Source organism: Cloeon dipterum, chromosome 2 (assembly GCF_949628265.1).
Source record: "Cloeon dipterum chromosome 2, ieCloDipt1.1, whole genome shotgun sequence".
Taxonomy (NCBI): Eukaryota; Metazoa; Arthropoda; class Insecta; order Ephemeroptera; family Baetidae; genus Cloeon; species Cloeon dipterum.
Window position 1 is genome coordinate 35,144,015 of NC_088787.1, and position 17,484 is coordinate 35,161,498.

Sequence of the window (17,484 nt, forward strand, 5' to 3'; positions counted from 1 at the left end):
AGAGTGTGAGACCAACGGCCCACACGACGGTCAGGCGCCTGAAGTTCCGGGGAGCCATAAAATTCCTGAAGCGATATTTATATTTTTAATACTGATAGGCAAAAGAAAAATTAAAAAATAATAATATTGTCAAATAGGGTTGTATAATAAAACATTACAACAACATTATTGAATTTATTTAAAGAAACACCGCAACAGACATAGACATGCATAACAACATTATTATAAGAAGTATATTTAAATAACATTTTTGAAATTGTTAAAAATATTATTTTAATGTTTTTAAATATTATTAAAAATATTTTTAATTGCTGACAGTGCTGCCAGTGGTCTGCTATATATAGTGCCACCAAAGAGAGAAAAGAGACATTAAAGTTATAACTGGAAGTAGAAGATTAAATCACCTCGTGCGTGCGTCTTAATTTTTGTCTAAATCCAAATCTTTTGGATCATCTTTGGTTCGGACATGTCTAAATTGCTATGGAAGTGGGCCAACTTTGGTTATCAGGAGCGAGAGATTCGGACTGCAGTAGTTTTCGGTAATATAATCGTGTAATTCGTCACGCAACTTTGCATCATTTTGGATTTTTTTTTCAAAACGATATTCTTTAACGCATTTTATGTTTATTCGAATATTGTTTCCCTCATTTCAGGCACAAGCGGCGAAAATGTAATTATTGTCTTAAAAAATGATGAAGTGCTCGCTTTTGGAAAAAATGAATATGGGTGTCTTGGAACTGGCGTCGATTATGAAGTGAATGCGCTCACGCGCATTGACAATTTGTGTGGGCAAAGAATCGAAGGTATGAAATTGTCATATGTCAAAATGTCAATGGATTTCTATAATTTAGAAACTGATAAATGTTGCAGGGTTTGAATGTGTTGTGAATTATGACTATTACTCATTTTCACATCAATTCTGCGTGTTTGCCATATCCGCATCTGGTTCCGTATTCTCTTGGGGAGAAAACAGTTTAGGACAGCTGGGATTAGGAACCAGAGATTACACCAGGGTGCCCACCAAAATTTCAGGTTCTCTAAAACAGAAAAAGGTTGTTCAAGTGGCCTGTGGTGGAATTCATACCCTAGCTTTGACGTCAGAGGGAGAGGTGAAATATAAAAATACTTCTGACATATATACATTTAACTCAACTTCGATATTACATTGCAGGTATACGCTTTCGGTCGAAACGATAATGGCCAATTAGGTTTGGGTACCAAATACGACCAATCGCTTCCACGAAAGGTTTGCGGACTGCTCAAAGGGAAAATCGTAACCTCAGTTGCATGCCAAAATTATGGTTCTTTTGCACTCCTAAATTCAGGAGAGGTGGGTATTATTCATTTCCGTTAACCATCAGAATTGCGTAGTCCTAGAAAATATTCATTTTGTTTATTAGGAAATTTGCATATTACCAAAAAAATAGTAAAAGTATTTCGGTATAACACTAAATCTGATATAACATTTAAATTATTTGCGTTGTCTGCATCCAGCTATATTTTCTTAAAAATTAAAGTATATTTCTATTAAAAAATAAGCTTATTTGTTAATATTATAATTTGTTATCTCTTAATTGTTAAAGATTTTCGCTTGGGGTCACAACTTAAATGGCAGGTTAGGCTCATCTTCAACTTCATTGGAGGAAAGTAGTCCCTGCAAAGTGATCGGCTTGGAGGGAGTCGTAATTTCCAAAATCGTTTGTGGACCCTATTTCACTCTCGCCTTATCGGACAACGGACAAATTTACTCATGGGGAGAAAACTATGAAGGCAAGTTGGGAAATGGGACCATCGACTTCCTCAAGAGTCCAACCATGATTTCTTTAGTGATGGGAAGGTGAGACGCATTAATTTTTTGCGCGACTAATGACTTATCTTTTCCCGTAGGATCATAGACATTGCTGCAAATCGTTTTAAGACCCACCCGTGCGCAGCAATCACTGAAAATAACCAGGTGTACATTTGGGGCACATGCAATACGGGTATAAATTAAATTGAATTCAATGATATGTAAAATGATTACACCTTCAATTAATTGTAGGTATAATTATTGGAACTCCTATGCTCAACACTTCCTTCTCGTCGTTTGACGAAGTTTTCACTGACGCCTTTCCTCCAGTGACCTACCAACGTTTTCGATTGAAAGAATTTAAAATTACCAAATACGAGAGCGACCAAAAAGGCCCAAGTATAATTGAGCGTTTTCAAAAGGAGTTTGATAATCCTGTAAAATTTCTGTTTACTCTCTGAGAGAATTTTCTTTATTTCTTTTCTTTTTTCAGGAAACTGCAGATGTTGCATTCATTGTCGAGGGGAAAAAAATCCACGCGCACAAAATTCTTTTGACTATCGGCAGCAAAGTGTTCAAGAATTTGTTCCTTGGTGATTGGAAGGAAAGTCGCAAAAAGTATTAACGGTTGGTGAAATTTTATCATTTTAATTCATTTGAATTTCTTTCAGGAAGCAGACCATTAAGGATCACAGCTACGAAGCTTTCTACGCATTTCTCAAGTTTTTCTACACTGACGAAGTTGATTTCACGCCTGAACTTGCCCTTGGTATATAAATTAATTTCACGTTTATTTGGAGGCGAATATTATATAATCTTTTTCAGATGTTTACGCCGTGGCCCACTTCTACCTGGTGACTGATCTGATGGTGGAGTGCGAAAATGTTCTCAAATCTAGTTTAACAGTGGAAAACGCTGCTGTTGTTTACGAGACGGCAATTTTTTACGGGGCTAAGGTGAGATTAAAGTTTTAAAAATTTTCTCAATTTTATTGATGTTTTTTATGCAGGACCTGTGCGAGTTCTGCTTTAAATTTTGCCAGGAGCATTTGGTCGATGTCGTCAAATGTATTGAGTCTGATGACCGCAAGAGAGAATTCTTCTTGGATGTTTTCCGTTGGGCCACTAGTTAAAAGAAAAACTGATGGAAATAGTTTGTCGTTGATCGAGTATTGCGCTCGTGCAGTTCATCTTGTAAACTTTAAATGTAATGAAATTTGTTTCTAATATTAAATCTTGTGGGCTTTAGTTTTTACATTTTATTGCTCCTATTTATAATTTATAAGCACCTGTTAAATAACTGAATAAAACAGTCACACAATAATGGGCTGCTACTACTTAATTTGTAAAAGTTTTTGATATTTGCAGCTCTTAACCAACTAAAAATAATTAAAATAACGCTGTAAGTGCGGTGTATTGTTGAATTCTGTATCACTATATTGCCTTAGCACGCACGCACCGCAGGAAAAGTGCTTTTACTATTGAGTTCCAAAAGTTAATTGATATTGATGGTTCACTCAAAAGAAGTAAATGTTTCTTTCGTAACGTCACGGAGCTGTGTCCCGGTTGCGCAGAAGCAACTGTTCCGGTAATCGACAGTAATTTGATTCCAACAAGTACATTAAATTTGATAAAATATTTATTAGACACCAAAGGTGTGCAACAGACATATACAAAATAATTAAATCACAGACCTTTGCTGGTTATTTGCTTTGGCGGCTTGGCACAGTGTCAAAATAGTCACATTCGAGAAAATGCGGTAGAAGTTGATTGATTTAATATCACAGAATACTTGCACTCATACAGTCCTCACTCCTCACCCGCGCAAGTGTGATAGGTACATATTTTACATATCATGTAGTGAAAACTGTGACAAGTGTGAATATATGTATCTTTTAATAAAAATAGCTCCCAATTTAGCCGCCCGAAGCGAGGTAAACTTCCAAGAAAGACTTCTATCTTGCTTGTTGAGACTCAATATTGTCCACGACATCAACCAAATTCTTTCTGCAAAACTTAAAGCAGAACTCACTCAGGTCCTACGTCCGTAATTTAAACATTAAAAAATTTTGAATTATTTTGAATCATTTCTCGCACCTTAGCCTCGAACAAAATTGCCTTCTCGTAAACAGCAGCAACGTTTTGCACTGTCAAACCAGATTTGAGAATCTTTTCGCACTCGACCAAAAGATCAGTTACCAGATAGAAGTGGGCTATATATGGCGTTAACTTCTGCAAAAATGATTTTAATGATCATAATTTGAATAAATGTGATTATTAATGTTTTACCAAGAGCAAGTTCAAGCGAGAAATCAACTTGGTCAGTGTAGAAGTACTTGAGGAACGCGTAGAAAGCGTCATAGCTGTGATCCTCAACGGTCTGTTCCCTGAAAGAAAATCAAGGCATATAAACACGATGAAGGTACACTGCTAACCCTTAATACCTTTTGGAACTGTCCTCCCAATCACCAAGGAATTTATTCTTAAACACGTCGCTGCCAATTGTCAACAGACTTTTGTGAACGTGGATTTCCTTCCCCTCGACAATGAATGCAAAGTCAGCAGTGTCCTGAAAACAAGAAAAGAGTTAAAGGAAATTTTCTAAGACGGTAAACAAAATTCTCACAGCTTTGTTGAACGCTTTTTGAAAACGCTCAATTACCGAGCCTTGCCTCTTGTTCCCATCTTTTGTAATTTTCGATTCTTTCAAATGAAAATGTTGGTAGGTCTTTGGAGAGAAAATAGTAAAAACTTCGTCGAACGACGAGTGGAAAGTGAGCTCTGGAGTCTTAATAATTTGGCCTGCAATTATATAATTTGAAGGGGTAATTAATAAAAGCATTTCATTGAACTAAATTTATACCATTGACCCTGCCCCAAACGTACACCTGGTTCTTTTCAGTGATCGCTGCGCACGGTAGGCTCGCGGACAAAGTGGCAGCAATGTCTTTAATCCTTTATGTCAAAAAAGGTCAAAACAAATATTTCCCAGCTTTTATTGTTTCACCTTCCCATCTCAGAAGAAATCATGGTTGGACTCGTGAGACACTTGTTGGTCCCATTTCCACACTGGCCTTTAGAGTTATCTCCCCATGAGTAAATTTTTCCGTCGTCAGATAAAGCGAGAGTGAAATGATCGCCACAAACGATTTTGGAAATCACGACTCCTTCCAGGCCGATCACCTTGCAGGGACTACCTTCCGCAAATGAAGTTGTGTTGTAACCCCAAGAGAAAATCTTAAACAAATAAGAGATACAAAAAATGTTAACAAATATGTTTTTTTGTATTAGGAATGATTATGATATACTAAAATAGGGTAATTTTAAGACAATTATATTTGTGAATGTAAACATTACATTATAGTCCTAAGTAGTATAGCATACTATATATTTTGTAATATACATATTTCCTCGTATTCAAAATGAGCATTTTCCGTATTTTCAAAGACTTCGCAAATCTCTGGTGGTTTACGGTTTACGGAAATAAATACCTCTCCTGACTGTAGAAGCGCAAAAGATGAATAATTTTGGCATGCAACTGAGGTTACGATTTTCCCTTCCAGCAGTCCGCCAACTTTTCGTGGAAGCCAGTCGTCATCCAACTCCTCTTTTAGATTATTTGTGATACCGCCCAAACCTAATTGACCTGCATTATTCAGACCGAAAGCGTATACCTGGATTTATGAAAGATGAATAAAATAGAGCAGTTGTATTTTAATTTCACCTCTCCCTCTGAAGTCAATGCCAGTGTATGTTTAATGCCACAAGTCACTTGGACAACACTTTCGTTCTTTAAAGAACCTGAAATTTTGGTGGGCACTTTTGTGTCTCTAGTGGTTCCTAATCCAAGCTGCCCAAATCTGTTTTCTCCCCAAGAGAATACGGAACCAGATGCAGAAATGGCAAAAATGCTGAATTTTCCATCAGCATCAGTAGCACATTCAAATCCTGTGCCATAGTTTCGCATAATTAAAAACAACTGATATTTTGACATGTAATTGATACCTTCTATTCGCCGCTGACACAAATTTTCAATGCGCTTGAGCACTTTCACTTCACCTTCATCGCCAACTCCAAGACAACCATCTTGATTTTTTCCAAAGGCAAACACCTCGTCATTTTCAAGGACAATAATTACGTTTTCAGAGTTTGTTCCTGAAATTAAGGAAAACGATCAATGACAAAACATGCAAAATGCGTTAAAAATCACTGTTTATTCTATCAGCGGTTGTACAAGAAATAAGAAATCCAAACAATAATAATTCGACGCAAAATAAGTAAAAATATAAATGAAATAAAGTCGACTAACTTACCGAATACGATTGCAGTCCGGATCTCTTTCGTCTGATAACCAAAGTTGGCCCACTTCCATAGCAATTTAGACATGGCGATCAAAGATGATCCAAAAGAGTTTAATCAATTCGGTAATTATAACGCACACACAAGGCGTCTATATCTTTCCTATTCCAGCCGACTTAATACTTAATGTCTTTTTTCTATCCTTACAGTAGCACGTACCTATCTATAGCTATGACCACTGGCAGCACTGAAAACTATTATGAGTAATATTTAATAACATTTTTCCAAAATTTTATTTTAATTATGTATTTGTAATATTATTAGAATCCTATGACTTATGTTAAAAAATATGTTTTCATACTAGAAACTAAAATATTATAATGCTTTTTTAATTTTTCTATTTGTTTTCGGTCGCTTAACCGTCGAGTTCATCGCGCTGCACGTAATTGTGCTGCGTTTAATTGCCATTACGTTCATAAAACCTGAAAATCCCGAGAGGATGTTCACAATGCCGAAAAAAATCACTCAGTGTCAAAATGTTCGGCGCGCGGCGCTGCAAAAATCGCTAAAAGTTGCTTTGAAACCAACCGCGTTCTCAAGAGAAAAGATCGTTAGGGTAGGTCAGTTAAAAGTACCCACCAATATCTTTTATTTGAGACACCAAGACTTAAAAACCATCAACCCGTTGGTTTAGACAATTAATACCGTAATTCCCCGCTAAAACGCCGCGATTTTAAAAAATTCCCCATGAGAGGCTAGCATGGGAGAATTTGGTAGACCGTTTCGCGGGTCCAAATAGTAAGAATTTAAGCAAAAATCGATGCAGGAGTTTGCCTATAACAAAATGCAGTTCCCAATAAATCGCGAAAACCTAAAAAATAGGGTTGCCGTGGCGCCGCGCCTGCGTATGCAAAAGTTTCAGCTCCTCCACGAGTGCAAAATACGGAAGAGAAACTAAAAAGTCGCGCTAAAACAAAACCTCACCTTCCCATCTCTGTAGATATAATATGGTTGGAATCGGGTCGTTATTGGTAGTCCCATTGCAAAAAGAAGCAAGTTTTCGTCAATATTGTGACACAATTTGCATTAGTTTTGTACTAATTGTGTCTTTTGGATCGTAAAAAAAACTCTTGACACTCGCACGGCAATCCAGAGAGCTTTTTGTTTCCAACATTCAGACGCCATCTTGGATCAGCGCAGTGTGCGGACCAATTTTATCGCACATCTGGCCCCCGCTGATATATCAGAGGCTTTCGGGCGCCTCTATGACCGTCGAGAAAATATCGCGCTTATTTGTATGTTATTTCTGAAAAAGCCGATTTAAAAAAATTGCCGCAAAAATTAAATAAATAAAATATAGCTTGATGTCTTACCAAGTAAAAATGAAAACTACTACAAGTTAGGCCATCAAAAATTCCCTCCAACACCGGACGTGTGAAATTTTCCTATAATTTCGCTTTTCCGATTTTTTTCGCAGAGCCGTCCATCATGGAAACTGTAGGTTACAGTTTAGCCATTTGAATGATTTAATGGTTCATTTTCATATTTTCGCAGAGGCTTCTCTTGTGTGGAAGAGCCGACGGTGGATGCGATCACCAGAGGCTGGCGCGATTCATCGGCGACAAGAATTATACGAGTTTTACAAACTTTTCCTGCGCGACCTGAATGAGAGAGTGCGCAGCTTTAATTTATTCGGACTGAAAATTCTTTCGCGTTTTCTTAATGAATATTGATTTGTGAATTTTTTCGATTTTCAAAATAACATATTTTTTAAAAATGAATAATTCCATTTAGCGTGGAAGAAACTTTTTCCAGGATATCAAACGTTTTTCTGCGACTTTGAAATTAAAAAAAATCCAAATGACAGGCAAGAATATTAATTTTAAATTAAATCTACAAGCTAAAAAGTGGTTTGCCATTACTCTAAAATACATGAAGCCCTGCTTGCGCTTAGAGAAGATAATCTAAAACTGTGCTCCAGCCAGGATGTATCTCACGCTACAGGTAGGTAGACGCTGAGGTTGTGACGATATTAATCCAAATGAAGCAATGGAGGATAGACACGCACCGCTAGTAATAAGTAGCTAAAGCTTCCTCAAAAGAACAATTTTTCCTTATTTCTGTTAAGATCTATAATTATGAAACTTTTGAACCTCTATAGTAAATGGAAGGCAACATAAAACTAAACAATTTTCTTTGCTGCGAATACTTCATGGGTGTGCTCTTTAAAAAGGATAAATTTTAACTAGTCTTCACAAAAATTTACAAGACGCGATCACAAGCGTTGATATTACTGTAGGTAGTGAAAATAGATACGAATTAAACAATTCTTTCAAGCTAATTACTTGTAAAACATAAATGGGATTTAGTTTCAATCAGTACACACAACTCACTTAACAATTAAGTTTAGTAAAGCAAAAAACTATAGGAGTTATATTGAAAAAACCTTTTTAATGAATATTTTGAATATATACACGAGCGCAATCCATAAATGATAAACTTATTTCTTCTTTTCATTGGCCGCCCGACGGAAAACTTCCAAGACGACCTCTCTCTTGGTCTCTGCAGACTCAAAACTGTTCACGACGTACACCAAATGCTTCTTGCAAAATTCAAAGCAGAACTCACACAGGTCCTAAAACCAGAAATTTTAATAATTAAAATTTTGAATTATTTCAAAAAATCATTTCTCACCTCAGCTCCAAACAAAATTGCCTTCTCGTAAACGGCAGCAGCGTTTTGCACTGTCAGACCAGATTTGAGGATCTTTTCGCACTTTTCCATCAGACCAGTCACCTGATAGAAATGGGCTAAGGAGTAAACTTCTGCAAAATAAATTAAATTCAAGTCCCTAAATAAATAATATTCATTTTATACCAAGAGCAAGTTCAGGCTTTAAGTCCACTTGATCAGTGTAGAAGAACTTGAGGAACGCGTAGAAGGCGTCGTAGCTGTGATCCTCGATGATCTGCTCGCTGAAATTCAAATGATTTAAAATGGTAAAATTACAGGTGTCCTCAATACTTTTTACAACTCTCCTTCCTATCGCCCAGGAACAAATTCTTGAAAACTTCGCTGCCGATGGTCAAAAGATTCTTGTGCACGTGGATTTTCTCCCCCTTAACAATGAATGCAACATCAGCAGTTTCCTAAAGCAAAAGATAAAGTAAACTTTTTAGGAGATTAAACTGAAATCTCACAGGTTTGTCGAACGCTTTTTGAAGAAGCTCAATCACCGAGTCTTTCTTCTTGCTCTCAACTTTGGTAGTGATAAATTCTTTCAATTCAAAACGTTGGTAGGTCATTGGAGGAGAGGCATCAGCAAAAACATCATCAAACGACGAGAAGGAAGTGGGAATTGGTGCCATAAATGTTTTGTCTGCAATTAATTTGAATTTTGTTATGTTTTAGTGCATTTCATTGAACTAAATATCTACTTTTCCAACTGCCCCAAATGAAAACTTTGTCTTCCTCAGTGATTGCAGCGCACGGGTGTCTAAAGTAATGAGTGGCAGCAAATTCTCTAACCCTGTGTGAAGATTAAATTTGTTCATTAGTTACGCTAAAAGTAGCATCCCAGATTTGCGAGTCTCACTTTCCCATTTGTGTTGAAATAACAATGGTTGGTCTCTTGGCCATCGTGGCAGTCCCATTTCCCAACTGGCCTCTATGATTTTCTCCCCATGAGTAAATTTTGCCGTCGTCCGATAAAGCAAGTATGAAACTAGCTCCACAAACAATTTTGGAAATCACGACTCCCTCCAAGCCGATCACCTTGCTGGGACTACATTTGTCAGAAGATGGAGATAAGCCCAACCTGTCACTTGTGTTGGCACCCCAAGCGAAAATCTTAAGCAATGAAGATAGAGAAAATATTAATAACCATAGCTTTTTTTATCAGGAATTTTAAGAGTAATTTCGATTTTTAAGAAAGTTAAGATAAATTCAGGCAACGCATATGATCAATAATAAGTATTGCATTCTATTTAGTAATTTGAAAATTTCATCTAATGATCGAAATGAGCATTTTTAATGACTTTGAAATTGGAATGGTGTATGGAAATAATCGAAATAATATACCTCTCCTGATTGCAGTAGTGCAAAAGACGCAATATTTTGGCATGCCACTGAGGTTACAATTTTCCCATCCAGCAGTCCGCCAACCCTCTGTGGGAGCAAGAAGTGGTGGACTGTAGAACCCAAACCTAATTGACCTAAACCATTCACACCGAAAGCGTATACCTGATTCACAGAAAGATATTAAAATAGATCATTTATTCAAGTTACAAAAATTATTTTAATTTCACCTCTCCCTCCGACGTCAACGCTAGTGTATGGTCACCACTGCAGGCCACTTGGACAACCCTTTTCTGCTCCAGAGAGCTTGAAATTTTGGTGGGCACTTTGGTATATATTGTGGTTCCTAATCCAAGCTGTCCATCTTCATTATGTCCCCAAGAGAATACGGAACCAGATCCAGAAATTGCAAACAGACAGATTTCATCTCCTTCATTGCCAGTGTACACAGAACATTCAAAACCTGTAACAAATCATTTGAGTTTTGCACATAATATAAGATCAACAAATATTTTTAGCATTTAATTTATACCTTGGATTTCTTGCCCACACAAACTTTCAATGCGCTTGAGCGCTTTCACTTCACGTTCGTTGCCAACACCTAGACACCCTTTATGGTTTCCTCCGAAGGCAAGCACCTCGTCATTTTCGAGGACAATAATTACCTCTCCTCCGGATAATGCTCCTAAAAATGAGGGAAAATTACAAGAGAATCAGAATAAAAAAGAGGTTAAAATCGCTGTTCTCTCTTCCAATCGGTTTTAAAAGAATATTAAATCGCGAAACAAAGACGATGCTCGTGAATTTATAACCAATTATGCCGTATAAATAATTATATATATACTATTTTGTTACCAAACACGCCGAGTGCAGTTCGAATCTCACTCTTCTGATAACCAAAATAGCCCCAATTCGCTAGCAATTTGGACATGTCGAACCAAGATGATCAAAGATTTGGATCAAGACAAAATTTTAACGCACACGCGACGCAAAGTGACTGTCTTGTCGGCTTCACCAGGCAGGCACAGGCAGGCAGGCACCAGGCCTACCAGTTGCAGCTGATTTCTCATTTGATTAATTTTTAAATTGCTCTTTCTCACCGTGGCAGCACTATCCATGGATGCAGCAGCACAACCAACGAAGGAGGTCTTCTTTAACCGCGGTACTTTTTTGAATATCTGCTATAGGTCCAAAATAATTTTCATAGATCTTGCTATAGTACAGAATTAGGAAAAATTATCCTTTCGAAGAGGTTATCGATCGTAGCTACTAAAAATTTGATTCCAAAACATGTAGCTACTCAAAAGAGTCAAAAGTATATCCCGCAACAACAGTTTTGACTCTTTGAGCCGCTCCTGCCGCCGCCGCGCAGCCAAGTAGCAGTTTGTTTACCTTACAAACTGGCGGGAAAAGTGGACCTTATTGAAAAATTCAAAGTAGTTTAGCGCAACAATATATAAAACTGTATAATCTTTTCACGCGCAGGGCACAGGGTAAGAGAAATTGAGCAGGTACGCATTACGAGAGCCGCACCCGTGCTAAACTACATAATCTAGCCTCACTTTATTCTCGCGACATTAGTCGTTGGACGAAATTCTTGCTGTTGGTTGTTGGTTATAAAGCGTGGCCGTCTTTAAAGGCCGTCTTTGACGATGTGTCTGTGCACACCAATCGATTCTTCAGGGTCGAATTAGTTAAGGTGGGCATTTTTTCGCGACGTGCGAACTTTTTTCCCGCCAAAACAATATGAACCTAAATGCGAGGACTGCGCATGTGTCAGAGCTGGTTTGAGCACTTGCAGAGAGACTGCCTGTAGGAATGACTTGTTTGTCAGATCCAGCCAGCTATGACGCATGCGCACTTCTCGCAAATAGGTTGATATTGTTTTGGCGGGAAAATGGTTCCCACATCGCGCTGGACTTTTTGGTCGGTAAAATTTCCACTTAACCTAATTCGACCATCAAGAATCAATTGGTGGGCTCAGCAACTTCGTCAAATACAGTATTTAATAAAAAAAAAAAAACTATTGATTTTAAGATTTCAGGACGTGCTGAAAACCAAAATCATAGTCCTGCCAATCATAAACAAAAACGACTATCTTGAGATTTTCCTGTGCCAGTTTTGCATCATATTATTTTTTTAATTTTATGTAAGCCTTCAGTGTTTTGTTAACTTCACTTCTTTCTGTTCTGGAGCAGAATGTGTGTGTGTTTGTTTTTGTCATATTTTCCCAAGAGATAAAGAAAAGTCGTTCCTGCTGCCGACTAAAAGCTATTTTTCCGTTTTGCGTCACTCTTCGGCTGCGCGGGCCGTCAATAGCGGGAGCGAGAGCTGCAGATCAGGAGGAACGCGCGCGTCACCTCGAGAGCAGCAGTGTGTCAGCGCGGCGGAGAAAACAATAAATAGCACACTTTGAGAGCGCGCGCACGCACTTTTATGTGTGTCGGCGAGCGTCTCCTTTGTGTCCCTCTCTAATGGAATTTCCAGAGGTATGCTTTTGATACAAATTTATAGCTGAAGCGCGTCGTCGTACATCGTACGGCGCGCGTGCACTAAACAAAATTATAGGCGGAGCAGTGTGAGTGTGTGTGTGCGTCGCGGCGGCTCAAAAGAAAAATTAGCTATATCGGAATCCAATAAAGCAGCTCGTCGACGACGACGTCAGCCGGCAGTTTGTCAGCAGGCCGATTCGATTTGCAAACTTGTATTAAAATAAATCGGGTTGTCAACTTCAAAGCGACGCAGACGCCTGCCTTTGAAGTTGTATACTTGTTTTTCTCTAATGGATTAATAGATTCTTATATTTATTTTTAAAACGAGGAGAATTAATTGCTTCCGGGATGAGAAAAATAATGAAAGTTGAAAAGTGAGAAGTTAAAAATGTACTTTTGAGTCTTTAAAGATTTTTTTTATTTTTAAAAATTTGCTGATTTTCGAAAGGGGTCAGTGTTTGGCCTAATTAAATTTCACCAGTTGATAGAAGCGTCAAAAACTGGAAAATCTGCTTATTAGGAATTATTAAAAAAGTTCAAATTATAAACAGTGAGAGCCAATTTCTGATTTTCAGGCCACATAAAATTAGCCTTAATTTAATTAAAATTATTTAGAGGAAACTTCCGCAGACGTAGAGGTCTGCGCGAGCCGATTACTGCTAAAAATTTCATTAAGAATTTTTTTAGAAATTTCGTAGTCGAAAAAAATGGAATTTTTCAAATTTCGTAAATTTTGCACCTCCATATCTCAGGTTGTAACCACTAGAATTGCAAAAACTACCCACCGTTGAACTCGTCTCGACCTCCCCTAGCCAGCTGAAGGGCTTAGGAGGTGCTAACTCCCACTCACTAATTGCTAAAATATTTTGAAAGCCCACTGGAAAAAAATGCTGCAAATTGTGAGAACACTTTATCTGCGAGAATTTTAGCAAGGGGGTTGAAGGGATGGAGGGTTAGTACCCCTTAAACCCTTCAGGTTTTTAGGGTAGGTTGAGATGTGTCTAATGATGGGGAGTTTTTGCAAATCAGATGGTTAGAACCTTAAATTTGGAGGTGCAATAATTCAAAAAATCGAAAAATGTCATTTTTTCCAGATGTGCGATGAAATTGGTTCGCACTGCGCAGATCCAAGATGGCGTCTGAATGTGGGAATCAAAAAGCTCTCTTGCCGTACGAGTGTCAAGAGTTTGGTTTTACGATCAAAAAGACACAATTAGTTAAGAGTAATGCAAATTATGCGTCACAATATGGACGAAAACTTGTTTTTTTTTCGCGCATATTCATTTGACCGCATTTTTGCGCCATACTCCACCGAACGCCATATCTGCGCGTCGCACGAATCTGGACCCTGCTGATTTTTTTTTAAATTATTTGTGGACTTTCTTGTAAATTAATTATAAAACAAGTTTAAAATTTACTGCGGTGAGAATTGTTGTCAACTGAAAAATAAAAATATTCGGTTTATTGAAATTCCGGTTAAAATATTTCTGGTTCCGTGTGAAATAACTGGACAAGGACCAGATTCCGGTCTTCTTTTTCGGTTTCCTGCTGTCTTGAGACGCGCTCTTTTTGTCTAATAGGAAAAGCACAAATAAGTTAATTGATTAATTAAATAGTGAAACCTTGTTATTACCATTTAAAAAAATTTTTGGGGATAAAATTCAATTCAGAAACGTGATTTTTGTGAGTGACTTGAGCCGCGCTGTGAGCCAGCAGCCGACAAAAATTGGGTGGCTCTGACCTGTTCGCAGATGACGCAAACAGGCTCGTCTGGTAATGAAAAGAGGAGGGAATATAAGTGTCTTCCTCCAGAGCGCAATTTGTTTCGCTCACAAAGAGATGTCGCTTCGCATTTTTTAACCTCCAAAGTTACAAACTAAACGAAATTATTGTAAAAAGGACAGTTTAGGCTGAAATTCGGTTTGAAATTTTCTCATTTAATATTTTTGCAGCTAAATTTGGTGATTTTTAAAATTATGGAGGGAAGTTTAATTTAAAAGCCGGACTTTTGGGTGGACATCTGCGACATACATTGCTGCCAGCTCTTTTCCTTGGGTCTGTTGTTGCACATTAAAATTCACTTTAAAGGACAGTTCTTGTCTTAGAGCGTAAAATATAAGCAAATCCACAATTTTTGGAACAGGGGGGCGAGTGATGGTTAAACTGAGCTCTGCCCCCCGCACATCATTAATATAAACATAGCCCTCTTCCCCTCCCTCTAAATCTCATGCGTATTTTCTCGCAGTTATTTACTAATTTCTTTGTTAGAAATAATGATGCTTCAACATGGAAAAAAGTAATGAAAATAATTTTACAATTTTATTAATGTTTTTGCGAGATAATAATCCGAAACCGATCAACGAGAAGAGGGATTCAAATTTGAATTTGAGGCAAAAATAACATTTTCGTTCAAAAATTAATTTAAAAATCAAACTCTGATGAAACCCATTTTATTTATGATAATATTTTTGCAACTCAGGTGGCCTAATCCCAATTTCAGACACGAGATATTTTTAAAATTTCCATTTGAACGAGACGGTTTCACCGGAAATGATTTTGACCTGTGACCTCGAGGATGCCCATCAAAAAAGTACTCAATTGAGACGAGTTGGACGCATTTTGATTGGAGTTTTAGCATTGAATCTGCGGGGCGATGTTTTTCACTGTCAAAAATCGCGACTTTTTTCAAACATTGAGGGGGGGGAGGTTGAAACCTTTAAGTGACATTTTGGAGCTTTGGGGGACATGCGGCTGGTTGTGCGAACAATTTCAGGAGAAAAAAATCAGCTTTTTTACTAATTAATCAATCCAGCTTAGTAAAGAGAGAAAATAACTAGTTGAACTAAATAAATAATCAAATTAAAAAGATTAAAATTGTTAATATAATTTAAAAGTAAACGAAACTATTTTGTAATAGTAGAAAACTGGAAGGGGGAGCGAATGCACGGTGACAATCTTCCTCCTAGAATTCTTTCGCTCACAAAGAGATGTCGCTTCTCATTCGTGACTCGCCAAAGCTACAAACTAAACGAAATTAATGGAAAGAGGACAGTTTAGGCTGAAATTCGGTTTGTAAATTTCAAATCCAATATTTAACTAGCAAATTTGGTGATTTTTAAAATATTGGAGAGAAACTAAATTTAAAAGCCAGACGATTGGGCGAACGTCTGCGACACACATCGCTGCAAGCTCTTTTCGTTGGGTCTGTTGTTGCGCAATGAAATTATTAGTGAATTTAGATTCTAGAATTGTATCGCACACGTTTTTGAAAATTTTTGGAACAGGAGGGCGAGTGATGGTAAAACCGAACTCTGCCCTCCGCACATAATTAATACAAACATAGCCCCTCTTCCCCCACCTCAAAATCTGTTGCGTATTACCTCGCATTAAAATTATTGCTCCTAGATCAATCGTCCACTTGGCATTTTCATTGTAATCGCTTAGTATATAATTATATTGAAGACTTTTATCCCTGAAGAACTCCTAAGAAATTGCTTCCGGGTCGAGAAAAATCATGAAAATTTATAATTGAGAAGATAAAAATTAGTACTTTTGAGTTTTTAAAGATATTTTTTAATTTATTTATTTATTTTTTAATTTGGCTTCATTGAAATTCAGCAGTTGATTGTAGCGGTAAAAACTGCCTATCAGTGAGCTGTTTAAATTGTCAGTTTTTATCCAACTGAGAAAATATATTTCTCAAATTTACCATATTAGCACAAAACTCGTCTGAATATTTCGGCTTCTGGCCGTTAGAGGAAAAATCGAAATACCCAAAATTAAGTTAATTTATTCGATAATCATCTCATTTCAATAATATATAATATATGATGATTTTCACGGGTAAACACGGACTATTGCGGCTGTCAGAGAATCTCCCGCGTAATTATTGTGAGTGAAATGAATCACCTTCTATAACAAGCGCGGGAAAGTGTGTGACACGCCCCCTTTTGTTGACCAATCAGACGGTTTTTGCCAGTTTTCTCCGAAATTTGCTTGGCTTGACCTGGTTTTCTCACGTGATTTGGAATCCTGTGATTAAGATCTATCTGACGGTGCGAGTCTTTCTTTGGGGAATTCAAAAATTCAGTAAAAATCGCGATTGCAAAATTCCTGTGAGGATTATCCGTTTAAAACAATGCTAACTTTTAAGCAGCTTTCCTCAAAAATTTACACCGCTACCTATCTATTTTTTTAATTGTTCGTGATCCTTAGGACCTAAGCCGCATGTGTGTTAAAGAATTTATCTGATTTTTCCTGGGAAATTCCCTTTAAATTTGGTTCGGATTTCTGAAAAATTGCACAAATTTAAACCTATTTTCAATCTTTTTTTTAATAATATATTAAATGGATTTTCCAATCTCGGTGGCAATTTTGAACCATCCGTGGATTTGAATTGATCAGTTATTTTATTATCTGTTAATTATTTCTAAAAATATCTCAGGAATGGAATGACGCGCGTAAATTGTAACTGTTCGAATGGCAAAAATTCACAGATATTTCTCCTAAAATGCATGCATTTCATTCCTTCTATCAAGCGTGGATTTTTTTTACCTTCGCATCAGGATTTTCTTCATTTCTTTTGAGAAGGTTTTAGAATTCTGTTCATTTCATCGCCTTTCCTTGTTTAATTTGTGTCCCTTTTTTGACTGACTGACTGATAAAACAAACAATGGCACCCAATAGAAGAAACCGAAGGCACAAGAAGCCAAAGAAGTTGGTCGTTAATGGGTATGAAAACAATTACATAGTTTTTTTTAATGCATATATATTATTCTAGCTCAGAGTTAAGAGATAAGAGAGACGAGTCAGAAGCCCCAGAATCGAG

At 37.2% G+C, this 17,484-nt stretch overlaps 3 protein-coding genes across 3 annotated transcripts; all 3 read right to left on the reverse strand.

Annotated features, from left to right (window-relative positions):
• Nucleotides 1–3,743: 3,743 nt before the first annotated feature.
• Nucleotides 3,744–6,174, reverse strand: LOC135937578 (RCC1 and BTB domain-containing protein 1-like). The gene is made up of 10 exons (XM_065480735.1): nt 6,102–6,174; nt 5,794–5,943; nt 5,561–5,736; nt 4,796–5,025; nt 4,652–4,743; nt 4,415–4,590; nt 4,233–4,357; nt 4,078–4,175; nt 3,886–4,001; nt 3,744–3,827 (listed from the first exon to the last, which is right to left on the reverse strand). The coding sequence occupies exons 1-10, from the start codon at nt 6,172–6,174 to the stop codon at nt 3,744–3,746; spliced, it is 1,320 nt and encodes a 439-aa protein (XP_065336807.1).
• A 2,397-nt stretch (nt 6,175–8,571) lies between these two features.
• On the reverse strand, nt 8,572–9,932 carry LOC135938057 (RCC1 and BTB domain-containing protein 1-like). Its single transcript, XM_065481560.1, has 7 exons — nt 9,683–9,932; nt 9,525–9,616; nt 9,288–9,466; nt 9,112–9,236; nt 8,965–9,062; nt 8,782–8,912; nt 8,572–8,722 (listed from the first exon to the last, which is right to left on the reverse strand). Exons 1-7 carry the CDS (start codon nt 9,724–9,726, stop codon nt 8,588–8,590), a joined length of 804 nt encoding a protein of 267 aa, XP_065337632.1. The 5' UTR covers nt 9,727–9,932; the 3' UTR covers nt 8,572–8,587.
• Nucleotides 9,933–10,073: 141 nt separating this feature from the next.
• On the reverse strand, nt 10,074–11,184 carry LOC135937579 (RCC1 and BTB domain-containing protein 2-like). The gene is made up of 5 exons (XM_065480736.1): nt 11,020–11,184; nt 10,697–10,849; nt 10,395–10,627; nt 10,168–10,329; nt 10,074–10,094 (listed from the first exon to the last, which is right to left on the reverse strand). The coding sequence occupies exons 1-5, from the start codon at nt 11,093–11,095 to the stop codon at nt 10,074–10,076; spliced, it is 645 nt and encodes a 214-aa protein (XP_065336808.1). The 5' UTR covers nt 11,096–11,184.
• Between the last annotated feature and the right edge of the window lie 6,300 nt (nt 11,185–17,484).

Excerpts from the sequence above, each read along its gene's own strand:
- LOC135938057 (XM_065481560.1), bottom strand. The coding sequence starts at position 9,726 with ATGGCCAAGAGACCAACCATTGTTATTTCAACACAAATGGGAAA. Across the intron at positions 9,063-9,111 it reads AGGAAGGAGAGTTGTAAAAA|CGAGCAGATCATCGAGGATC; the intron begins GTATTGAGGACA and ends TTTGAATTTCAG. Across the intron at positions 8,723-8,781 it reads CAATTTTGTTTGGAGCTGAG|GACCTGTGTGAGTTCTGCTT; the intron begins GTGAGAAATGAT and ends TTCTGGTTTTAG.
- LOC135937579 (XM_065480736.1), bottom strand. The coding sequence starts at position 11,095 with ATGTCCAAATTGCTAGCGAATTGGGGCTATTTTGGTTATCAGAAGAGT. Across the intron at positions 10,850-11,019 it reads AACTGCACTCGGCGTGTTTG|GAGCATTATCCGGAGGAGAG; the intron begins GTAACAAAATAG and ends CCTCATTTTTAG. Across the intron at positions 10,095-10,167 it reads CACTACTGCAATCAGGAGAG|ATGAAATTTTCAAATTACTA; the intron begins GTATATTATTTC and ends TTCGATCATTAG.
- LOC135937578 (XM_065480735.1), bottom strand. The coding sequence starts at position 6,174 with ATGTCTAAATTGCTATGGAAGTGGGCCAACTTTGGTTATCAGACGAAA. Across the intron at positions 5,026-5,560 it reads AGAACGAAAGTGTTGTCCAA|ATTTTCTCTTGGGGTTACAA; the intron begins GTGACTTGTGGC and ends TATTTGTTTAAG. Across the intron at positions 4,002-4,077 it reads CTCGCTTGAACTTGCTCTTG|CCCACTTCTATCTGGTAACT; the intron begins GTAAAACATTAA and ends CGCCATATATAG.